General features: G+C 46.2%; 1 protein-coding gene across 1 annotated transcript in view; it reads right to left on the bottom strand.

Annotated features, from left to right (window-relative positions):
* Positions 1 to 1,171: 1,171 nt before the first annotated feature.
* The window catches only part of LOC147881825 (Transducin/WD40 repeat-like superfamily protein), a 76,996-nt gene continuing 52,270 nt past the window's right edge, over positions 1,172 to 25,897 (bottom strand). Inside the window, exon 14 of the mRNA XM_087401671.1 lies at positions 1,172 to 1,660. Within this exon, the coding sequence (XP_087257797.1) occupies positions 1,613 to 1,660 (48 nt within the window). The 3' untranslated portion in view covers positions 1,172 to 1,612. The remainder of the gene's footprint in view (positions 1,661 to 25,897) is intronic.

The following is a 25,897-nucleotide window of genomic DNA, read 5'->3' as shown; positions in this document are numbered from 1 at the left end:
CATTTTATATGATTACTACCATGGATTATATACAACACACCTTTCTAAAGCCTCACAAAACAAAGCAGCCTTTCAAAATGACATGTCTTTGTTGTAGGCTTCACAAGGAACACCTGTTAGTACCTCATATTTTGGTAATATACAAAACACAGTTCTATCAACATAAGTGGCCATATTATTTAATGATGCACAGCACTACTACACAATATTTGAACCATATCCTCAGCTTTGACCATTTTATCAATACTACACCTTTATCATCATATAACGCGCTTGCTTTCTGAAGGTTGCACTCATAGCAATGCAACCCAGGCTTGAAGATGAGTTAAAGTCAAAAGTTTCACCAATACACGTCTCATGAAACTAAAACATCCTAGACCGAAATAGAGAATTGCACTACTTTCAGCTCATCGAGTATAAAATGAAAACATGAGGTTTAGTAATACAGAACAAGTCGGTCACTATCCATGGCATTATAGACGGGGATTCAGAAGCCTATTGTGCTAAATTACAATTAATGCATGATTATAGTAGTCTTAAAACAATGCTTAACAATAACGTAGTTTCAAGCAGATGCTTTAATAGGATGGGAAATTACTGTTACACTCCCACTACTAGTGCTAGTAAAGACTATATTAGACTCAACGCATTAGCAGTCAAAATTTAAATTGCATTCAAAGCTACCCAAGCATGCCATCCATTCAACACGGCTACTCTCCTTTACTGTTGAGGCAAAATGACAATGTGCTTACCCAATAGCAACATCCACATCATACTCATCCCACACCAAGTCCCTACTATCATCTGAAGGACACTGCAATAACACTATATCTCCCAAATAAATGATCGATATTAACAACCTTAGCTATAGAAGCAGAAGTGTAGTTGTTTCCAAACAACCAATGACTGAAAACAAGCAGAATCTCTTAGCTATATGAAACTTCCAAGAAAACACGGTTGAGGGTGGTATTAACCTCTTTTCACATTAATTTAAAACTGTAAAGCCCTTATTTAAGTCAATTTTGACAAGCCAATCTTTATTCTCATACAGACTAATAGCAACTACAACCTAGCAATGCCACAAAAAGGCATAATCCTGATGTTTTGTCCTGAATAGTGAAGACAGATGTAACCAGATGCATCAACAGAAAAAGATAAAAATTGTGTTACCAAACACCATCAATCCTCGCCGATGCCCACAGAATTTAATCACCTAGTATAAATCATTCCTAGCATATAATCCTGTGTCTATCATAAATCAATCATCTACACAAATCCCCTCTTAAGAAAAACACAAGTGGCATTCATAAAAGCACAATAAACCAGAAGATATCCACATCTATGCATTCTACTAAGAAAAACCATACATAGTTACAATGGATCAATTCACGTGTTAACACATTCTTGGCTGCAACGACATCACTACTGGATCAGTTATCCTGGCCTTGAAAGATGGGTTAAGTCCAGCAGCATCCTCTTTGCAATATATAATATCCCATCAGAGCCCTTGACATCACTGTAGCACAGTAGGCATGCAAGTACACTAGACTATAACAGAAAAATCATAAAAGCGGCTGGAAGCTTGCAGCTCTGCTTATTGCACTCCAATAATTCATTTAAAAAGTAATGGGTAGGTGCAGCACACGCCTGTACTCCAGCACTGCATTCTCCCAAAGACATATGTTAGGCATATCTCTCTCTCTCTCTCTCTCTCTCTCTCTCTCTCTCTCTCTCAGAAGGATGATCACAATTTTCTCAAGCCTTGGATATTATGCCATTTCAACACTGACTTGTAAACAACCGCACCTTTGCATCACCTTCCAGAACTGTCCCAGAGACTTAAGTGAAAAGATAGAACAGAATCAGTTTGGAGGGAAGTTATATTCCAACGTCACTTTTTCTTGAGCAAGAAATCTACACTTTCAGACGTGTCATTAAGGACGCACACTTCATTTCTGAGCTGTCATTCAAGCGCGGCTGCTGTTCGGCTCAAAAAACTTCACGTCACCAAGGATTTCATATCGTATATTTTGACAGCAGTGATTCGCAAGATGCAATGCCCACGCAGATGGTGACAAAAGAATCGGGCACAGCTGTTGCCAACATGACTGCACCCCTCCTCCATTCACTAGTTAGTTTATATATTGATGGGCTAGAGGCTAGATTTTGTTAAGAGGAATTGGATCTGTAAGTTTGAACACATTAGTGTCCATCATGTCATACGTGACTAATGTTGGCCTGCTTTTCATGTGTTGTTATCAGACCCCAGCTGCGCATGACAACATTCTCTGCTACCCTGAGACTAAATGTGAGCTGACCTTCTTGTCTATGCTGGAGAGAGTGCCAGAGTGTGCGTGCCAAAAAGACAGAAAGAAAGATATATTAACGTCTGCGGGAGGCCTCGTGGGCCTATGGGACAAAAGTGCGGAAACAAAGTAAACTCATGCAAGCCACAGTGGGCTGGAGCGAAGGGCTCGCTAAGGCCCTCGCTGAGTACTAGAAAACACATCAACTGAAATACTAATGTAGTACATCATATCAAGTCAGGCCAGAAAAGCCAAATAGTGTGTAACATGAGTGGGGCATGTCGGGTGCTCAGGGCTAATGCTCCAAGAACATGATCTAGCTCCATGTATCCAGGCTCCGTGATAGCTCTCTGGTGTGACTCAAAGAGCTCACGTATCTACATCTGTCGAGCTGTCTGGCACTATGGTGGGCGTGGTCTCCTCGATCTCTGGATCCGATGGGCTATGTCAAGTGTAATGCCACGTCTCTATCGGTCGCCTCTGAGAAGAGCTGAGATAGGTCGAACCTCAATCGTGTGTGCTCTGGTCTCCTGTCGCATGTGAGACCCCCGTGACCCTCGTCCAGTAGTGGTGCCGTGTCGACTCCCTCTACTGACCCATCTATCTCTCATGTCAGCTAGCTCCTCCTCCTCTACTCCCGAGTGCCCTGGAGCTGACTCAAATGCATAGAGGTCGGTGACCTGCCTCTGTGCTCGGTCCACCTCAGTGTCCTGTGACGTGGTGGTCGCATCCTGCTGCTCTCTGATCCGTCGCAGTAGTGTCTCTCTATCTCTCCGCATCTCCATCAGGTAGAGCCCAATACAGACCTAATCATGGAAGTGGATCAGTCGTGAGAGTGGACCAAACTCGTGTCCCTCTTGAAAAAGGCAATGGTAGCGCCCTCGGATCTCGTAGTAGGCGGGACATATACAAAGAAAATGCTCCTCGGTCTCGACCTGACCCATCGTGCATAGCATACAAGTCCGTTGCTCTCTAAGTATGCCTGCAACTCTCCCTGCCTCAATCCTCAGCGGATGGGAGGAGACTCGCATTTGTCCAATGGCAATCCTCAGTGCATGTGAGACTCCTCTGTCCTCAAGATACTGGGGTCTAATGATGAGGCCATCCTCCGATACTCTCAAGAAATGGTCATAGTAGAGCTGGGTCTTGGTGGAGAAATCCTGGTTCCCCCCCCCCCAAGTCCAAAGTGTGTGAAGCTGGAGGAGGTCTAAACGTATGATGCGGTTAATCTCATCTCGCGGAATCAGCTCGAGGGGTGCATCCATGCTATACTAAAAAGGAGGGACCCTGTCCATCTGAATGCCATGATTGGCGAACCAAGCAGAGATGCGTGCATACCATGCTATATCAAACCCACTCTCTGCCAGTTGGATAGAGGATTCCAATGCCAGTCTCAGTAGCCTCTCACGAGGTAGATCCCAGACTCTATGGAGGAAGGCCACTGTCTGAAAGGTGGCATCATAGACTTTCTGACGCCTCGACCTTGCCTCCTCAATGATAGCCTCAGTGTAAAGATGTGATCTAGGGTGGAATGCTGTCTCCAAAACCCTGCCTATCCTAGGGCACGCTGCCCATGTGCCTCTGTGTGACTACTGATCTCTCTCTCTAGTACAGATCCATAGATCTTGGCCACAGTGTGGCCAATCATGAGAGTGCAGTAATTCTCAACGTCCATGGGGTCACCTGCCTTGTGTATTGGGACGATGGTGGTAGTGCTCCAGGAGGGTGGAAAGCCGTGGCATATGGCATTGAAGAACATTTGCGCTAGGATCGGGGCCAAAACCTTGTGCCCGTGTGCGAAACGCTTCAATCGTAGCCCCTCATGATCATGTGCTCTTTGGTTATGTAGTCGACGGAGTGCCACCCGCACATTCTGTGCAGTGAACAAGTGACAAGTGGCGGGTCTAGGCATAGCGGACATATCAGGTGGTGCCTCCATCGCAACATCATAGAGAGAGCATGCATATGTGTGCCAAACACCCGGGTCTGTGATGGGGATAGACGGCTTCCTCTCCGATAGGAGCCCCCATCCAATAGTAGGATCCCCTCCTCAGAACGAACTAATCACCTCGTCGATCCTATGGGTGAGGAAAGTCCGCCGCTTGCGGCGTGTCAACCGTCATGAGATCCTCTGTGCCTCAGGTGGTGTCAAGTGGCCAAGGGCTTACTCACGTGTGAGGTGAGCTCTCATCTCTCTGCACTCATCATCATACTAGGGGTTCTGAGGCATCTTTCCTACTGAAACGCACCCAAATCGAGTCGTAGGGAAAGATCTGATAGCTGCATTCATGACCACTATGGCAAGGGTGTCTGATGCATAGGTGAGGTCTACTTCGTCCCCAAGTAGTAAACCTGGGAGCTCCTGTGCCAAATGGCTCACGTAATCGGGGTCAAGGGTCCGATCAAAGTGGACTTGTACACGAGTGGGAGTGGGAGGGGCTCTCCATGTGACTAGCGTAGTGGTGGAGACACTGAACGATAGGTATGAGTGGTCAACACCTAGCAGGGGAGGGGGCACAACGAAGTCGTGTATCCGTGAGGTGAAGGATAGGGGACCGAGTATGTAATCCACTGTACTAGTACCTCCGCCATGTGGGAAACAAGTGAACCCACCAGATAATGGCCATCTCTATAGGCCATTATATATGATTAGGTCATGGATAGCCCCCAAGTCAAGTAGATGCCGGCCGTATCCTATCACGTGTGATGCATCCGCTCAGTGTCTCACTGTCCCAAGCTCTGCAGTGTCTAGTTATGGTACTATGAGAGAGTCTGATGTAAAGTCAAGTAGGCACACTGGCCTGTCACCTGTGCGTGCATTGAAGTCACCAACAAGGAGACTGTCTCCTAGTCTAGAGAACTCAATGAGATCATGTATCGTCTCATATGGGCTGTGTCCCTTTGTAGTGACTGCGTGTGCATAATGTGATGTATCTGGGGGAAAGTAGCACACTGCCATGTAGATTGGTCGAGCATCAGGTATTTGGACACGGACCCACATATGTCGCACGTGTTCCTCTCCCCGAACCACTGAAATGAGGGGTCTCAAATGTGATCTAAAGAGGACGGCCACTCCTCCGGAGCCACGCACTCCACTGTCTCCCCTCATTTACTTCCCAGTGGGCTGACTCCCATGTATATCCTGCCACAGTGGGCAGTCCTCTCTCTGGACTCTCATGTGTCTCGGTGTAAAAGATCATGTCTCTCCCAGTGTATGTCTCCAAGAATCCTCCTGGGTCAGACCAGAGTGTGCCATTACAGTTCCACACTGCCATCTTGAGTTCATTATGTGCATTCATCCCATTGGTCTGTGTGTCCTCCCTCTATCGGGTATGTCCTGTCGCTGTGGCTCTGGATCTTTGCCTCGCCGACTACCTAAGGAACAAGGGTCTGTGTGATCTGGCTAGAAGAACTCTATGATCATGCGTAGAGTCTACATGTGTGCCCCATCCCTGTCTCTGCAATCTAAGCAAGCGCTCTCGATGCTTAATTGCCCATGAAGGAAGGCGGTTAATCATCTCTGATCCGGATAAGAAAGGAAGTGGGAGAATAGTCCAGAGCTACTATCTCTGAAGAGACAATAGTTAGTGACCTAGGACCTCATAATATACTAGGCACGTGAAGATGAAATGCTCTTATGACTCAATCTCCTGTAGAATACACAAGGCACAAATACGCCTCTCTGGGTACTCCCTAACTCGGCCCACTTTCAATAAGGAGTCGATGTGATGAAATCCGAAACTGCCCAATAGAGATCCTCGATGAATGGGGGAGAAGAGTATATCCTAGAGGATCAATAAAGCCCTCATCGAAAATGTGCAAATCCTGATCTCTATAGAAGCTGAGCCTCGTTGAGAGCTCACTCGATGCCGACCAAGGTCCTCATCAAGGCAGGAGAAATGATGCATCAATGCTGTACTGGAAGGGGAGTAATCTGTCCATGTGGAGCCCCAATCTCTCAAACCCCCTGCATGTGTGTGCATACCAGCATCTATGATGTCCTTTAGCTAAGGCCATGGAAGAGGATAGTGCTAGCCATGGTAGTCTACATCGCCCTAAAGTGCAATTCATGTTTCCTCTGAACTAGTATAGATAAGTGATGACTTGGAAAGCTGCATCAAGTTGCAGTGGAGATGACCCAAACTCAACCTCAATAATCTGATGGTGGACTGACAGCTTACTACGTATCATCCTCGACAGCATGAGAAGCTGGAGACGCTCTACTAAAGCCCACCATGCATCCGAGAGATCCAGTCCCCAGCAAGGCCTACCGTACATGCCTGCTGGCCGAACCAAGGAGTTGAAGAGAAGAGCCTTGGTTGGAGGGTCCTGAAAGTGTGAGTGGAAGCACTGTCTCTCCAGCTTGACCAACGACACATCTCCTCTTTCTCAAACAAGCCTGCATCACCAATCGCATATTAAAAATAGGACTAGAAAAGATAACCCCTAGCTAAGTTATGATAAAACAAGATCCATCATAAGTGAACTGCTCTCTATGCGGCTGCTTAGGATGCAAACTGCCCTCGCGCACGAGAGAGAGAGAGAGAGAGAGAAAGAAAGAAGAAGAAAGAAATTTTATTAAAGGTCCACGGAAGGCCATACATGGCCTATGGGACACAAAATCATCCGAAAGGAAAATACATCATCAACGATGCGCCAACTAGGTGGCCTCATCGTAATACCACTAAGATGCCAAAAATGGCTACAAAAATCCTAGATACAAAATGAAATGAAATAGAGTACCAAAATTGCCTAGATACAAAATGTAAAATATGAAATATGAGGAACATCGTCTTCCCTAAGGGGTCTGTGATCCAAAGAAATGATGGAAGTCATGGCCATCGACCATGCCTCCTGCCATGAGTGTGAAGATCTGGGCAAGTGTCAAACGGGCTGCTGGCGGTGCCAAGTCTCCATGGAGCAATCTCCTCCAAAAATCTGCCATCATCCTCCGTCGTCTAGAAATAAAGCGACGGGTACGGCCTCTGTGTAAGATCATCCTGCGGTGCTGCCGGATCATGTCATATGTACATCCTCGGGGTGGAACCATCGGTGCTCTCTGGCAAGATGGGCTATCTCTGTGCTCATGGTCCTGCGCCTCGTCCTGCTCCTCATGAATAACCAGGTCTCTGGCAGGGATGCGACAGTGCTCTCTGAGGAATCTCTCTCTGTATCTGGTGATCTCCCTGATGAACAACGCTAAGCAATACTGATCCTCATACTCCATAATCCGAGAGAGAGGTCCAAATCCGTGCCCAAATAAACAGTGAAATCTGCCACGGATCTCATAATATAAAGGGCATCTGCAAACAAAGTGCTCCTCAGTCTCCACCTCCCCCATAGTGCAACAAGGGCATATCCTAGTCTCTCGCCTGGGTCTATGTCCGGTAGCTGTACGACGCATCCTGCCGGCCTCAACGTCTAATCTGTGGGAAGATACCCTGAGCTGGCCCAAGGCAATCCTGAGTGAGTGCGACATATGAACGCCGATATATCCTGGGGATATGATGAAGCCATCCTCTGAAATCCTGAGAAAATGGTCACGATATGTGGCCATCTTCGTAGGAAGCTCCGTGGGATGAACCCAAGTGCGAAACGTGTGTAGCTGCAACAAATCTGCCCTGATAACCTGGCTGAGCTCATGTCGAGTGAGAGGGAGGCGAGGGGCATCTATGCTGTATCGAAATGGTGGCAGCCTATCCATATCCAAGCCCAGCGAGGTGAGCCATGTGGAGAGTGTGTGGTACCAACAAAAAGTATGACCTCTCTCCGCTAACATCTGCGAGGATGTCAGTGCTAGCCACGGTAATCGTGCTCTGCCTGCTGCTGAGTCTCCGAGCGCCCTGATCCTATGCAAGTACGTAACTGACTGAAATGTTGCATCTAGCGCTAGGGGTGTAGCTCCGAACTCTGCGAACATAATCTGATGCGGTACCGTGGGCTTCGCTCTGATCAATCTGGAGAACATGATGATCTGTAACCTCTCTACTCGTCTCCAATCTGCAACCCTAAGATCTCCTGCCCAAAAGGGGCTAGCATACATGACTGCAGGTCTCACCAGCGTATCGAAAAGTAAGGACTTCGTGTCGGGATGCTGAAAATGTGACTGTGCACACTGCCTCTCGAGAAGAGCCAAGGCGGCATACCCTCTACTGATCCTATCTCGTGCTGCATGCGTCATGGTGAAGACTGGACCTCTAAATGTGGCACCCAAATATGTATACTCCCTAACTAGCTCCACCTCCTGCCCATCAAATGTGAAAGAGAACTCGCCTCTCCTATAAACCTGGTATGACGTGTTGAAGACCATGACTTTGGTCTTCCCAAGGTTTACAGACAACCCTCTGTCCTGACAAAAGCTGTGGAGTGCATGGAGATGTGCCTGTAAACCCTGCTGGGAGGAAGAAATAAGAACCACGTCATCTGCATAGAGGAGAATCGGTATCGTGGATCCTGCCAGTAAAGAACCTGTACCACCCATCGTCTGTATGTACATCTCTAACTCATCGATATAGAGACCAAAGAGTGTCGGAGACAAAGGACACCCCTGCTTCACCCCTATCGTACTGCGTACTTCCGCCGACAGCCCCGCCCGTGTCCTGACTCTACCTGTGACTCTCTCATACAAGGCCATGATCGCCCATTGAATCTCCCCATTGAATCCCAAGTCACGAAGTCGCTGGAAGAGTCTGAAACGCGGCACAGTGTCAAATGCCTTTCTGAAGTCCACGAAGCAACAATAGAGCCGTTGCTTACGTGACTTCGCCTCCTCAATCAAAGCCCTGAGTGTGAAGATATGATCTAGAGTCGAGTGCTCTGCACGAAATCCTGCCTGCCCTCTAGCTCTCATGCCTGTCGCCTCGGCATGGTCATTTATATGTCCTTCTAGAATGGTCGCATAAATCTTGGCCATGACATGGCCAATCATAATGGTCCTGTAGTTCGACGCCTCCAAAGGATCCCCCGACTTGTGTATGGGTACTATGGTATTTTCTAGCCAACTAGGTGGAAGACCTGTACAAATGGACTCGTTAAAAAGACGGGAGAGGACTGTAGCTAAGGCATCAATCCCATGGATTACATACTCCGCTTGCAATCCATCATGGTCCTTAGCTCTCCCAGTCTTCAAACGATGAGCTGCTGCTCGGACACTATTGGATGAGAATAAGGCAGAGGAGGTGGGTCTAGGCACATGGGATAAGTCGATCTCTGGCTGGTCTGGAATATCATATAAAGTGGAAGTATAGGCAAGCCAAACCTGCGGGTCTGTAAGAGGAGTTTGAGATTTCAAGCGAAGGAATTTCTTCCAGAATTCCTTGGAATCACAACTGAAAAGTAAACTTCTCAGCTCCTCCTCATTCCGGGCTAGAAATTGGCACTTTTTGCGTCGCACCAAACGCTTGTAACTCAAGACCGACTGGTGGAGGACTGGATGTGTGGCAAGTGACGGGGAAGGACTTGTGGGCTGCTGAGATGATGGAGGTATGTACAAGGTCCCACCGATCCTGTGTGGAGGGTAGGGCATCGAGAAGGTGCGGACGGAGAAGACCACTCAGGTGCTGGCTATAAATATCATCAAACTGGTGGTCAAAATGAACCTCATAGTATGGCTGACGCTCATGATGTCTAGAAGGGGGGGCATGAGGAATCTGGGTAAGAATAAAGTGCAGACGTGCATGATCGGCTGAAGGCATAAAAGGGTCAACTGTGAGGTTATGTACAAAAGGGATTAAAGTCGGGGGACCCAAGACGTAATCAATGACGCTCGTACCACCACCCGCGAAGGGAAAACATGTGGCTGTGGATGAATGCGGCCACTGTCGAAGTCCATTATAAATGACCATGCCGTGCGATGAGAGAAGCTCCAATAGGCGATGTCCCTGATCTGTCACCTCTACCCCTCTATCTGAAGATAAGCGTGGAAAACTCTCATCTGGGGCAGCTGGAACTAAGACTGGATCCTCAGCAAAGTCCAAAATCTCTGCCTGTCTGTCTGATGTCCTCGCGTTGAAGTCTCCTAAAAGGATGACCTCTCCGCGGCATGAGTACTCCAATACATCGGCTGACAAATCCTCAAAAGGTGACTGTCCTGGTCCATCTGAGGCATAACGAGACTGTCTCAGGGGAAAGTAGCATACTGCAATAAACAAGTCTCTCAGGGGGGGTCTCCTGATCCGTACCCAAAGATATCTGGCCCGATGGTCTCTGCTCATGACTGTGAGTATCGATCTAAGATGCTCTCTATAAAGAACTGCCACACCGCCAGATCCTCTGACTCCTCCTGATCGTCTAGTCTGCTGTCGAAAGACAGACTCCCAGGCATACCCTGTCACCTGCGGCAAGCCTCTCTCTGGGCTCTCATGGGTCTCTGTAAAGAAGACGATGTCCTGATCAAAAAAGGCCTCTCGTAAGTTGCCAGGCTGAGCTGTGAGGGAACCATTACAGTTCCAAACTGCGAAACTCAAGCTATCTGGTAGACTACGTGTCCCATAGGCCTCGTGTCGTCAACTGTGGGCTCCAGCCGGTCTAGATCGCATAGCTCCTATCAAAGTCTGCCCTCTCTGATCACGGCCCACTTGCCCTCACGACGGGCAACATCCCTCTGTGCAATGAGACGTCTATGCTCCTCCCACTGAAGAGCTGTAAGGTCCTCATCCATGTGAATCTGTGGATGGTCCCTCAATCTGGATCTCCTTCGTAATACTGCGAGACGGGCCTCAGCATCTCTGAATCTGATGATAAGTGGCTGGTGCCGTGCTGGATCCCGGCCCACTCGATATGCAGCTACTATGCCATGATCCTGAACTCCGAGTGTCCCAGATATGAAATCTGTCGCCTGATCCATGGCTGATCTCGTATCTGATCGCTCAACTCCGCGGATGCAGATGTTGAGGGCCTTCTGATCTCGCCGCTGACTCTCGGCAATAGTCTCAGAGACTGTGGTCTGCTGGGCCTGTGGGGCTCTACGCACAACGTCCACCCACTCTGAGGTCTTCTGTACCTCTGTCTGCAGTGTGGCCAACCTCTCCTCAACTGCTGCACTAGCTGGAGGAGCTACATGCAGCTGCTGGAGGCGATCATCGCATGCCACAACATGCTCCTGAATGCGTGTCTCCAGCTGCACTATGCGCTCAGCATGTAATCTCTCAATCGCAGATTATCTGCCAGGACTGCTTCCGTTGTGGAGGGTGAAGGGGAGAGGGGGTACAAGGATGAGGGGGTAAGAGGGTAAGAAGGTGAGTAAAGGAGGGGTGCAGAAAATGGAGGTCCTGAAGAGAGAGATCCGGTAGAAGGAAGTAGGGAGTCAGGGACCGAAGAAGAGCCTACACTAGGGGAGGAAGGGGCTGAAAGGGAGGGTCGGTGGGGAGAGGTGGGAAGAAGCTGGGTAGGGACTAGGGGAGGGGAAGAAGAGGAGGGAGGAGGCTGGGTAGGGAATAGGGAAGGGGAGGAAGAGGAAGGAAGAGGATGGATAGGGACTAGGGGAGGGGAGGAAGAGGAAGGAAGAGGATGGGTAGGGACTAGGAGAGGGGAGGAATAAGCAAGGGAAAGGGCTAGGGAGGAATGAACGGGAGCAAGAGGAGGAGGTGAGACTGAAGGAGGGAGAGGAGGAGGATTGAGTAGAGGAGGTGGGTAGGAAAGGGTTGGGATTGAGGCAAGGGAGGTAACCGGAAGTGATGGGGGAGATGGAAGTAAAGGAGATGGGGTCGGAGCCACAGGAGGATTGAGTAAAGTAGATGGGTAGAAAAGGGTTGGGGTGGAGGCAAGGGAGGTCGTTGGAGGTGGCGGGGAAGGAGATGTTAAGGGTAAAGAAGAACTTGCCTCTTCGGCTCTTGTACTGCTGCCTATGCTTTTATCTTTCTCTACTTTTGCTCCTTGGAGGGCCATGGTGGAGCTCCTTGTTTGTGGCATCTCCTTACTCCTGGAAGTGCTGAATTCTCTGCTCAAAACTGCCTCTAAGGGCCATGGTGGAGCTGCTGAATTCTCTGCTCTTCAAAACTGTCAAAACTGCCTCAAAACTGCCCCTTTTTAACTCTGTTTTCCTGCACTTTAAGGACACTTGCTTTAAGTCTATTCACACGCGGGGGGGGGGGGGGGGGGGGGGGGGTGGGGGGGAGAGAAGTTTAAGACTTTCCTTAAACCCCCTTCCCTCCCAACAGAGGCTTGCGCAGGGAGGGGAGCTGTTGGCTTGCGAGGGAGCTGCTGGCTTACGGGGCTGAGGCTTGCAGGGAGCTGTTGGCTTGCGCAGGGAGGCGGGGCTGAAGCGGAGGGGGAGGGCGGAGGGGCTGAGCGGGTGAGGCGAGAGAGGCTGAGGAGGGGGAGGGGCTGAGCGGGTGAGGGAGGGGAGGGGAGGGGCGGGCTGAGGCTGAGGCTGAGCGGGTGAGGGAGGGAGGCTGAGCGGGTGAGGGAGGGGGGACTGAGCGGGGAGAGAGGGGGCTGAGCGGGTGAGGGAGGGGAGGGGCGGGCTGAGGCTGAGCGGGTGAGGGAGGGGAGGCTGAGCGGGTGGGGCTGAGGCTGAGAGAGAGAGAGAGAGAAGAAGAAGAAGAAGAAGAAATAAAACGAACAATAGTAATGTCTTTTGGAGGCCTCCTCACGAGCCTATGAGACAATATACACTCAAAAATAGTATCTCATACCAGCCAGCATGAGCTCATGCAAGGGCTTGTAGGGCCCTTGCAGAGTGTGATACTAGAGCCTCTACAACCAAAAGTCAAAACATGAGAGCATACAGGAGATGTGATCAATTGTGAAAGTCATGGCTTGAGAGGGATACAAGGATACTATCTGCCTCTTTCGGGTCATCTATTGCTATGGTGGGGGGCATGGCCTCCATGATCTCTATATCCGGTGGGCTATCTCAAGAGTGATGCCTCGACTCTGACGGTCCCTTCTAAGTAGAAACAGGATAGATTGGACCTTCATTGTATGTGCTCTAGTTTGTCTCTGCACGATGCATGGTCTCTGTGGCTCTGGATCCAATGCTCATCAATCCTCTTCCCACTAATCCCCTTTGCCGTCATATCAGCTAGCTCCTCCTCCATGCTCCTGTGACCTGGTGCCGAATCGAATGTGTTGGAATGGCATGCCTTAGATGTCCAGTCTAGCTCTATCTTCCGTGTTACCCCTACCAATTGTTGTCTGATCTGTCTCAATAGTCTCTCTCTATGTTATTGTATCTCGATCAAGTAGAGACTGAAGTAGACCTGATCATGAAAATGGGATCAGCCGAGAAAGTGGTCCAAATCTGTGCCATTCTTGGAAAAGGCAGGAACACACAGATTTACTGCATTCATTTTGGGGATCTACCCAGGCAGAGTAGCCTTATTGACACTCAACACAACAGAAAAACAAGTTTCCCCAAGTTGGAAGCTGGTCCCTGCACAGTTATTGCACACCTGCGCACACTAATGCTCTTTTGGTGAGGTGTTAGTGCAAGCTCTTGGCGTGAATGCCCTAACAATGATGTCGATGTACCCATGAGGACAGCTGTGTAAGGTATTCAACCCATGACTCTCAAAATGTCAATGTGGGCAGCTTCAGTTTGCCAACATTGGCTTTGAAATGAGAGCCCAAAATTGTACCAAGCACAAGGGCTTCAATTTAGGTCAATTTCACTGGTTTTTAGCAACGCCGTAAATTTTCTCAACAGTTGGAAGGGGGGAAAGGGGGGTGGGGGGGAGACGCGAGGAGAAGAGCCAACCAATCAAAGCCTAGTGCATCTAATGCTGGTCTAGAAACAGCAATGAGATGTACTAAGACTTTACAAAGCAGGTCGGCCTGCTCTACAAGAGAAATGTCAGGCAGAGGAGAAAGCCTCAAATCCAAACTTTAATTTCATGTAGATGGCTCGATTTTTGCCAACATTGGCTAGTTTAGAAGAAAACCCCCGAAATTAGTTGTGATGCAGGTGGTAAATCTTCTACAGCAGGTGGGATTGATGAAACACAGAAATGAAGGCTTTCTCAGAAACGGCGGAGCCAGATTTTTGCTGGTTAACAGAGCTGCAACACCAGCAGATTAAAGACTGACATATCTGAATAAGCATATTGTCATGGCGGCAGCATCAGTAAATAAGGGTGACCCTTTCAGAATACAGCTGCTCCAAAGCTAGAGTCGACGATTGAGTGTTGTTCCAAACTTTAAATCAGTGAGGGAGTACAAAAGCAGCGGCCAAAAAACAACATGGCGGCAGGCACATTTGGAGCTTGAGCTTAGCAGATTTTAAAATGGTGCAAGAAGGGTAGACCTAGGAACCATCAAGTGCCTATATGCATATGGATCTCCACATATATCAAGTTGAAATACTCGTTATGATCTCACAGCACGTCTCCACTAAGACATGTGCAAGTTTGTAAAGGACAACATCCAAAGAGCAGAACTCAACCAAATGATATCGAACCAAGAAAAGCCGAGGAGGAGCTATGCATATCATAAAACACCTGAGGTCCAAATAGAAAGAGGCAAGCCACTAAGCCCCAGGAGATGAAGAAAGGGAGGGAGTAAATGTGCTCAAAAGTTCCACATCCCCTTCCAAACGAGCCTCACCTGCCAGCAATTCCAAAGGCAATGCTGAATGGATGCCTCAGCAGAAAGGCAATGCAGGCAAGAAAAGGAAGCCCCAAACTTCATCCTCCATCAATTTACTGAAATCTCTCCATGAATATAGAGCCAAAAGAAAAGAGCAACTTTTCTATTCTTGTCACTAGTCTTCACAAAACACATATCCACTTGCTTGGTAATCCATTTATGCATATATTTATTTTCTGAAATTTCACGTTCTTTAAATTAGGACGTTTGCCAAAAGAATGCATATATTTTCCTACTCAGCAGTTAGGTACTAGTTGGCTAGGCTCTAGCATTTGAGGGTGGACCTCTATTGAAGGGGTAAAATGCATTACTGTCCCACAAATTGAGATGTATCTCTGTATGAGAAACATAAAGACCACACCACAGCTGAGTACCCAAACCTGGGACCAATCAAATGCACGTGGAGACTCAGGGGGTGAACGTCCCAATGCTCAACCAAAGGATGGTTCAAGAGCCCCCTCCAAGTCAGGAGGAAGAGAAGGAGGAACCAAACCGACGGACGTCAGAAGAGAAACTGAAGGCAATCCACCAGAGAACACACGACAATATCTCTCATGCTTTTTGTGTGGGCTTTCAACACACACAGTCAAAAACTACCCATTAAAGAGAAATTGACCTAAACCACTACAGCAACCCAGTCCCCCTCCTGAATCAAAGTTGACTGTCAAAGGCAAGGCTAAAAACCAGGACTTGGAGAAAATTGCAGAAACAAGGACAAAAAACAAAACAGTCAAACGGGTAGAGGTTCAAAAGAAACCTGCTACACCTCTAGAAAAGGAAAGAGTAACCTTTCCTTTGGCTACCTACAATACTTATGAAGCTCTTATTGACCAAGAAACTGAAAAGTGGATTCAAGATGCTCAAATGGAGGAAGCTTATATCAAACCTGGATGGTCCAGAGAGTTTGAGGAAGATGTAAATCAAGTGGATGCCAGCACGAGTTAGTCAGAGATAGGAGACTCAGAGGAAGAACTTCCCTTGGCCCAAAAACAGAATAACTCTCTTCGATCTCCAGCTAAACCTTAAGCCACAACTCTGAATAAGAGAAGGATCTCCCAAGTAAAGGGTCGGAGTGTCCCACCCAAAATCCCAACCCCCAAGGCTAAAAAGGGTAAGAGTAAGAATGGTAAATAAACCATTCACTTTTCTCACCTTTAATGTCTGTGGTTTAAATGACCCATGGAGGAGTCAGGAACTAGCTAAGTGGCTGAGAGACAGCTCTCTGTCTCCAACATTTCTTGCATTACAAGAGGTGAAAGTGACAAATGACACTTTGGAAAATAGATTTAAAAGAGTAGACGACAGAAGAATTTGGTATTTCACAAGCCATGATGAAGGCAGGGGTGGCAATGCAATTCGGGTTTTGTCTCACTATAAGGACTGTGTCATCAGATGTAGGCAGGACACTAATCACAGATGGCTTGCTTTGGATTGAAGAACGAAAAGCTTTCTCTTCTCAGTGGTTTTAGTGTATGCCCCAATAGGCTCTTTGGAAAGAAGAATCACATGGGACTCAATGCTGAACCTAGGGAGTGATTGTATCATTATGGGGGACTTCAATATGAATGAAACTATCAAAGATAGATGGATGCAGAAGGGATCAATTATCAGGGGCTCTGAACATCAACTTTGGGAAGATCTCAAAGAAAATCTACGAGTGGTTGAATCTACGAGTGGTTGACATTGGGACTCCCAGCACATACACTTGGAGCAACAGACAGGTAGGGGACTTGAGGAGAGAAGCCAAGCTAGATACAATCTACATGGCTCAATCTCTGATTGACCAAGCTCTAGGGTCAACAGTGTCACCAAAAAACGCGTTTCGGGGCACCGAAACGCGAAGAAACGTTTCTAGACGAAACGTCCGAAACGGGTAGTTAGGGCGAAACGTCTGGCTGTCAAAAAATCCGCCGCGACGGGTTTCTTTCTGAATTTGGCCGCTGTTTTCATTTTTTCGCTCCGCTCCCGCGCCGCTCCATTGCTTGCCTTGCTCCTAGTGCCTACCATCTACTCTTCTACTCTACCTTCTACTCTACCCTCTACTCTCCTCTACTCTCTACTCTCTACTCTCTACTCTACCCTCTACTCTACTCTACTCTACTCTACTCTACTCTAGTCTCTACGGTCTACCCTCTATTTTCCTCTACGGTCTACCCTCTACCCTCTACTCTACCCTACCCTCTACTCTACTCTACTCTACTCTACCCTCTACTCTCCTCTAGCCTCTACTCTCTACTCTACCCTCTACTCTAGAGTCTAGATTCTACCCTCTACGGTCTACCCTCTACAATCTACTCTACTCTACTCTCTACTCCCATACCATGGCCTCAAGACGTGCCGGTGGACCGAGTGGAAGCACAAAACGGGATGCATGGCAGGACACCATTTTTATAAAGAGATATGGCACATCTGGCACGAGCAGGTCAGTATGCAAGTTTTGTGGTGACACTTTGACAGGATCTGCCCCTCGAGTTCGAGCACATTTTTTATCGATCGGAGGCCAGGGTAAGAGTGCTTGCCATGCCATTCCAGAGGGGATCTTCTTGGCATATGGAGGTACCTCATCCAAATTTGCTGAGATTCGATCCCTCCTCCATCCCGTGAACACAGATCAAGTTCTTCAAGCTAATGTGTTGGTTGAGCAGCAGAAGTTGGGCATAGAGGCAACCGTCACTCTCACATCATCCCAGTCAGATACCGGGAATGTGGAGTGTTCTCACTCACAGCAGGAGGGGCATGGGTATACTCCATCTACATCGACATCACAAGTTCATGGGAGTGCCTCTACTCAGCCTCTACATGGCAACACTCCATCGGCATCTGTATTAGTTGGGCTGCCCGCTATGCCATCAGCTCCTCCACGGCCTCCTGCCAAGAGGCCGTGTGGTCCAGCAGCTATCACTCCGAGAGTTACTCCTATACAGGCTGCTTGGGCAAAATGTCTGAAGCAAGAGGCTGCAATTACAGAGCAGCAGTTTTTCTACGCTTGCAATATTCCCTTCAATGTTGCAAGCACTCCTGCCTACGAGAAGTTTTATCATGCACTTGTAGCTGCTGGTAGAGCAAGAGCATCATCCCTTACACCTACTACTTCTGAGACTCTCCGCACCACACGTTTGAAGAAGCACGTGGGATTAATCAAGAAAGACATGGAGGGACTCAAGGAAGCTTGGAGTCGGTATGGATGTACCATAGTCTCGGATGGATGGAGTGACCCGAAGAGGAGACACATGATTAATATCTTGGTCACTAGTTGTGTGGGAAGCATATTCTTGAGGGTAGTTGATGCCTCACATGCCGGCCTTCACATCACCAGAGAGTGGATATGGGGTCATATTGAGGCAGCCATCAAGGAGGTTGGTGAGGACAATGTGGTGCAAGTCATCACCAATAATGGCTCCAACTGCAAGAGAATGGGAAGTCTTCTTGAGGAGAAGTATCCCAAGATAGTATGGACACCTTGTGCCTCACACTTTCTTGATTCGATGATGGAGGATATTGGAAAGCTGCCTTGGGTATCTAGTGTGGTCGAAAAAGCAATGCAGCTAGTGACTTATATCACTCGTAAGCCACATGCACTGGCACTATTCAGAAGGAAGTGTAAGAGGGAGCTTATGAGACCCTCAAAAACACGCTTTGGCTACATCTTCCTGGTTCTTAGCAGGTATGATTCATGAATCATGATTCAATTTTCATCATTCAAAGATCAATTTCTCAAATTATTCATTGTTTAAATTTGTGTAAACTTTATCATTTGTAGGCTGGTTAAGACCAAAGAGAGCCTTCGTCGCATGATGACCAGTTCAGATTGGCTGGATTGGAGTGACTCGAGATTGCCTGCAGGACAGAATGTCGAGGGATTGTCTTTGACAATCAGTTTTGGCAGGAAGCCCTTTGCATTCAGATGTCCATAGAGCCCTTATACTTCGTGCTTCGACTCTTTGACCATGAGGGTTGTACTATGGGCTTGCTATACGAGTTCATGCTGAAGCTTCAAAAAGCAACGGAGGATTGTCCTATTGAGATCCTCAACCAGAGCAGGTACATATAAGTTGAAACTTGTAAGTTTAATACTCAATTCTCCTAGCTCTAGCCTCTAACTTGATTCCTTTTGGTAAATTTTCATAAAGGATGACATATTAGGAATTTGGAGGAAGAGATGGGATTGGTTTCATAGGCCAATCCACACTGTTGCACATATGCTCCATCCCTTGTGGAAGGAGCCTGCTAAATGGAATGATCAGGCACTTGTGAACGGATGGACCCAATACTTGGAGAAAGTATGCGACTCATCGGTCCTGAATAGGTGAGGTAGCATGGCGTACAAGTTTGTAGCCTGCTCACTACTAACTTCTAAGTGATTTCAACTTTGTATTATCATTTATGATTTATCTAATTATTTATATTGTCTTCTTCTGTATTGCAAATTGCAATAGCATTGACGAGAACATAGTGGAGTTCCGCAATGACATGGGTCATTTCTCCCGTGCAATTGCCAAGGAAAGAGACAACAGGCTGTTGGCTCTTACTTGGTGGGAGAAATTTGGGATTTTGAATCCCTCATTGCACAACTTAGCTCTCCGCTTCCTTTCGCAAGATTGCACATTAGGTCCAGCTGAGAGGATATGGAGCATATGTGCAGACATACACACCAGGAAGAGAAACAAGTTCTAACTTCTTACAGTTGTTATTTATAGACTATATAGTATAGCGTCAAGCTTGTAACATTTTGAAAAACAATTCTTAAGTCGTGAGAATTGACTTCTTTATGCTTTGTAAACTATGTCAGGTTGAGCGTGGAGCAGCTCAATAGGTTGGTATATGTCAATGCCAACCTACGTCTACTTGAGAAGTACAGGTCTGCAGATGGTACCGGTAGCATCAAGTGGAAGCCCAAGCAAGTCAATCCTAACAAGATCAAGCTAAAACCTGTCGACATGTCCATCATCCAGCACAGTCGAGAGAATGACGATGCTTACGAGTTCCTGCAACAAGATATGCTTCGATTCCGACGTCAGACACGTTCAATGGCTCGAGCTCATGCACCACGACTACGTGCTGCTACTGTTGCAGAGGATACAGGGACACCCTAGATTCGAGGTTATCAACGTCGAGCACGAGCCTCACGAGGAAAATCACAGGTATCTGTTCTTGCATCGTCATCCCGAGGACGTCGAGGCAGAGACGAGCCAGAGGAGAAGGCGACATTGGTAGACAGTGCGGACTCAGAGGACTCAGATCAGTTGTGAGCCCCTACTTGGTTCGAAGGTGGCACTTCCTCTTCCTCCACAGAGGATGTAGATCCATCTGCTGATTCCAGTGCTGATGATGGCAGTGATGAGGCAGCAGATCTTGGAGAGGGCAGCAGTCCCTAGCTCTAGAGAGTCGAGACTAGACTCTAGAGTGTACTGTGTACACTGCAGTTGTTAGCAGCTGGCTTGCAGGCGACGGGCTTTGATTATGTATACAGTTTACACCATACAGTTACCAGTATATCATTATGGCATGTTACATGTATGATGTAAACAGTAATACATAACACATTTTGTTATATTTTGAATCTTGAATCTTGAATCTTGAAATTTGATTCTGAAATTTGAATTATAAAGTTAAAAGTTTATTGTTTGAACTATGGGCCATGGCATATGCTAGCAGCCATATGCACTTGCAACTAATTAGTTAATAGTAATTTGTAAACTGGAGATCTATGTCTTTGTAAACCTCAATCTATAGGCTGCGTGACGCATCTTTTTACTCTTTCAACTGTGTAATATGTGTGTGCATTGTGTGCACAATATGGATATCTGAGAGCTCTTGAGAGAGAGAGAGAGAGAGAGAGAGAGAATCTGAAGACAATTATTTATGAAGTATTTATAACTTCTATAAAATATAGTACTTTTAGGCGTTTCTAGATGAAACGCCTGTAAAAATCTAAACACGTTTCTTGTGACACTGGAGGTCAAGCAAGTCACCTTTTCTTCTCTCACTCTTTCAGATCACAAGCCAGTGTTAGCTTGTATAGATTTGGGATTTGGAAAGAAAGGTAACTCTTGGTTTAAGGTTGATCCTTCCCTTTTCAAGCTTCAGACGGTACAAAAACAGATCATAGAGAGTTGGCACTTTTCTTTTGCAGCAGCTGGATCTATGGCACAAGGATGGAAGGATGCTATTGAAAAGGTCCAAACATTCTAAAGGAAGCTAGAAAGAACAGGGCAGCCATTAGAGCAAGAAGAATGGACATGCTTAAGAAAGATATTGAGGATCTTGAACAAAGAGCTAGAAGCAATGATATCAATGCCCAACAACAGTTATTGATCAAAAGAAAAGAAGACAGAGTTTAAGAACAGATCAAGCTTCACAATGCCAATACCTACTTTAGAGAATGGTGGGCAAGCAAGATAGACACGCCAACTTAAGAGAATTTCATAAGGCTCATAAAAAAGAGAAAGCATGAGGAAATCTCTTGGCTGCAAAAGGATAATGGAGAATTGACTCAATCAGAAACAGAAAATATAGAGATGATAGTCAGCCATTTCAAAAACCTACTAAGCACAGTGGACTCAACAGACCATAATGTCCTAGAGGCCAGAATGAAGTGCCATGCAACCAGACAACCATCTGTATCTAACTTAGACAGAAATCAGTTGGAAATAGAATTATCTCTTCAAGAGTTCAAAGAGGCTGTTTTTGCAATGGCTAATGGCAAAACACTTGGAGAAGATGGGCTTCCTGCTGAATTTTACAAAGTCTTTTGGGACACTGTTGGCCCTTCCTTACTGGCTGTCTGGAGGGAGAGTGTCAAACAGGGGCTGCTCCCAGAGCATTTAAATGAAGGGGTCATTAAACTTATTCCAAACGAAGGGAACAGGACAATGCTAAAAAATAAGAGGCCCCTTACGATGCTAAACTGTTCATATAAGATTTATGCTAAAGCAATTGCTTTGAGACTGAGACACAAGATGGACAAGTGGATCCTAGAAGAACAGAAAGGATTCATCAAGAACAGACATTTATTGGAGGCAATCAGTAATCTATGGGAAGGGTGCACCTATGCTGAGAAAAGTAAGCAAGAGATATGTCTTATTAAGATAGACTGAACTAAGACTTTGATAAGGCATATGATAGACTGAACTAAGACTTTCTTCTACAGTCACTCAACAGCTTGGGGTTGGGAAAGAACTTTATCTCCTATGTAGCTTTGCTACTATCAAATGCCTCTGCAAAGGTATGTGTGAATGGTGAGATGTCTCAGAGTTTTATGTTGAAAAGATCCATCAGACAAGGTTGCCCTCTAGCCCCCCTCCTATTTGCAATTGTTGCTGATGCCTTGGGATGGCTGATTAAAGAACAAGTAACTGCAGAAGAAATCAATGGCATAGAACTCCCCTCAAGAAACCAATTGGTCAATCAGCAGTTTGCAGATGACACTACTCTTACAATCAGAAACACAGATGTGGACATACAAAGAGCAATGGAGTGCATGGACATTTTTTGCAGAGCATCCGGGTCAAGAATAAACCACTCCAAAACAAGGTATGCTTTACTATCTAGAGACAACCTAAACCTTTTGAATCAGCTTAGATGCAAGAAGATACCCCATGGATAGATATTCAGGCTTCTAGGTATCCCTATGGGGTTCAATGTCAAGATGAAGGACAGATGGGAGTGGTTCCTTGAAAAGTTCAAAAAGAAATTAAACAGTATCAAGGAGCTGCAGGCAAACTTGGCAGGGAGAAGGGTAGTCCTAAACCACTGTATTTATCCAATTGCCATCTTTTATCTCTCTTGCTGGTGTCCATCCAAAACAAGATTAGAAAAATTCATAAGGATCTGCAGATCCTTCTTATGGGGTGGGAATGACACCAGAAGAAGGATAGCCAAAGTTAAATGGGCTTTTTGCACTAGACCAAGAAAAGGAGGAGGACTGGGTGTCATAAATATCCAATTGGCGGCTTACAAGTTAGCAGCAACGTGGATAATTAAAGCTATTACCAACCCTGAAAGCGACTGGGCTAATCTTCTTCTCAGGAATTTTAAACATGGCATACCTCTCAGAGCTCCTGGATGGAAGGACCATCCCTTATTGGCAGCTATTGGAAACCCAGAACCTTGCACTACCAAAGGAAGCCATTTGTGGAAATCCCTGTGGGATGCCTATGAACAGATCAAATGCTATATCACTCTCTTTGGGAAAGGAAGTTTCATGACTTTGGATTCCATATGAGTTTCTACCTTCTTCCCAAACCAACAGCTAAGTGACAATGACTTTCTGAGAGCATGGCACTTGGTAAAGAAGGGAATCTCTTGCTGGGGTGACCTATGGGACAAGAATAATATTAGATGGAAAAACTGGCTGGAGATAAGAAAAGAGTTCAGACTGCAAAATTTAGACCAAGAGCTGATCATGGGAAGAATACAATTGTGGGATGGGGATATCACTTGGAAGGGGGGCAGAGTGCTTAGTTACACTAGAGAGTTTGGATGGGTTGACAGCTCATCCCTCTTACCTATACCCACACCTTCTGAAGGTATAGAGGAGATTGTAGTTAAGCTAAACAATAGATATAACTGCTCTGATAATGAAAGAAAATGGACACTCAGATTTGAGTTGATATGGAACAAAGAAAACCCTGAAAAAATGTCTACCCTTTTATGGCTAACTTTACATAAGGCAGTCTGGACTAATGGTAGAAGTCTCAGTATTGGCAAGGGGGATGGTGCATGCAAATACTGTGTAATGAGTAAAGAAGACATCTTTCATCTCTTCATTGCTTGCCCATGGTTGTAAGACACTTTAGACACGCTTCAGACACGAGTGTCTAAAGTGTCTTAAAGATAAGACACGTAAGACACGCCATTGTGGTTATAATAATAAATATTTAATTAATATATGTATACGTATACAAATGTACAACTTGCTAGCATGGCTAGCTACTAGATTCTAGAAGTACAATAAGCTACACTTAAATAATGCAAGAAGAAACAATGCACTTGTACAATGTAGTTAAGAGTCAAGACTCGTCACTCAAGACTTAAAAGTTAAAGTTAAGACTCACGACTGAAGAGCTCGCAAGTTTTGAGTACTAAAAGGTTTAAACTCACAATTGAATCTTGTCACATGTGACATGAATGAAAACTGCATCTTGATACATATAATTGAAAGAAAGCTTTCGACTCTCAAGACTCAAATCTCTAAAGATTCATCCTAATCTGAATCTATGAGGTCACTGCCACTACTAGATCCAAAGTCACCATCAATGATAGCATGGCTAAGTCAAACTCAATGTGTGTTATTACTCCCCACCCACCCAAAAAAAAAAACACTAGAGTGTCTAAAGGTGTCTTAAGATAAGACACGTGTCTTAAGTGTCTTAAGTGTCTTATCATAAGACATGAGTGTCTTAACAACCATGTGCTTGCCCCAAAGCAAGAAAAGTATGGAAATATGTGCAAATCAGAATTGGGGAGCCTATAAATTGGAAGGCCATTCTACTGGGGGATGCTCTCAAAACACCTTATGCCAAATGGACACTTATAAGAGCTTATGCATTATGGTTTATATGGATTTCCATTAATGCTTTTCAATTCAATGATGAGATCATGCATGCTGATCAGCTCTTTATTAATTGGTATGAATGCTTTATGCTTACTAACTGATCATTCTCTGATGTGCCCCAGGCTAAGTTTCTTTTGGATCAAGAATATCATAAGTACAATGACCAGGTTTCCCAACTACAAACAGAACTGGATGAGCACATCCAAGAGGCAGGAAGATGTTCTAATGCAAGAATGGACATGCAGGCTCAGCTCCTCCCTCCACTCTGTCCAGTCAAAGAAAAACCTGCAGACTAGAGTACCTCAACTGGCTTCTGTTTCTCAGCTATTTATCCTCTATGCACAGGACACTACTAAATGCTGCTGCCTTGAAAGACGCCCTATGAGCAGCCCTCTGTTGGATCCTTTTGTTAACTACAGAACAATGTCTCTCCCTTGGTTTGGCAAGGACTCAACTAGGGTCCACATTTTGAGGCTTAGCCTCTTTTTAAAGTTATATTACTGGTTTTGCTTTCTCTTATTACCAGAAAGAGGTCATTTTGTATGCAGTCATCCCTCTGTAGAGAGGAACTTTTTGTCAAGGTTTGACAAAATTGTACAAATCATATGATCAGAATATAATCAAATTTTCTTTGCCACAAAATAATAACAATAATAGTTAACATGTGGCATGCTGGCGTAGAAGTCATGGCATGTGGCACGGGACACATGGCAGCCCATGAGGTGGCCCGGGACATGGCAACCTGTTGATACATCTGAACGGCCATGCATGAACCATGGCATCACTTGTCACTGCAAGAACTCCAGCCCCCATGCAGCCCACCAATTTCCAAGGGAGCCAGACCTCCATGACAATTTGGGCACATTTTCCAACGTTGGAAGCAGGCCCCTCCCTACATCTATAAAGAAACACTCCCCCCCCACACCCAATTATTTTTTTTAACTGCACACTCTCTCCCCTCTTGCTGGTGCATACTCTCCAGCCTCCTACCTCTGCAGCCTCTCTCCCACGAAATCTTCCTCCTGCAGTAGTTCATTCCCTTGCGGAAACTACTCCTGCAGCAGTCCAACCCCTTGCAGAAGCTCCTCTTGCAGCAGTCCATCCCCTTGCAAAAGCTCCTCCTGAATCAGTCTGTAACATGGCTCTTTCTCACTGCCATATATTGGATCATTATTTTTACTTTCATGAGATCTCATTTTGACTGACCACATGTGTGTATTCTTCTATGTGAATTCTTGTGACAGGACTTCACATCCCAGCCGGGCATCTTCCGCTACCATGTGCACATCTTATTGCGCTCGCCGTGAAGGGACACATTATCTCTTATCGCGTTTGCATCAAAAAGCGTGTCAAAATGGGTGACCACACTGCATAATCAACGCAATGGGCTTAAGATCCAGGATAGTGAATCCGCCTTGGACCATATATTACAATTGCAGATTTGAGGAAC

The sequence above is a fragment of the Dipteris shenzhenensis genome, chromosome 30, assembly GCF_047967505.1.
Source record: "Dipteris shenzhenensis isolate YYH24624 ecotype China chromosome 30, Dip_SZ_1.0, whole genome shotgun sequence".
Classification (NCBI taxonomy): domain Eukaryota; kingdom Viridiplantae; phylum Streptophyta; class Polypodiopsida; order Gleicheniales; family Dipteridaceae; genus Dipteris; species Dipteris shenzhenensis.
Note: the sequence above shows the minus strand (reverse complement) of the source record. Positions and strands in the feature narration are given on the sequence as shown.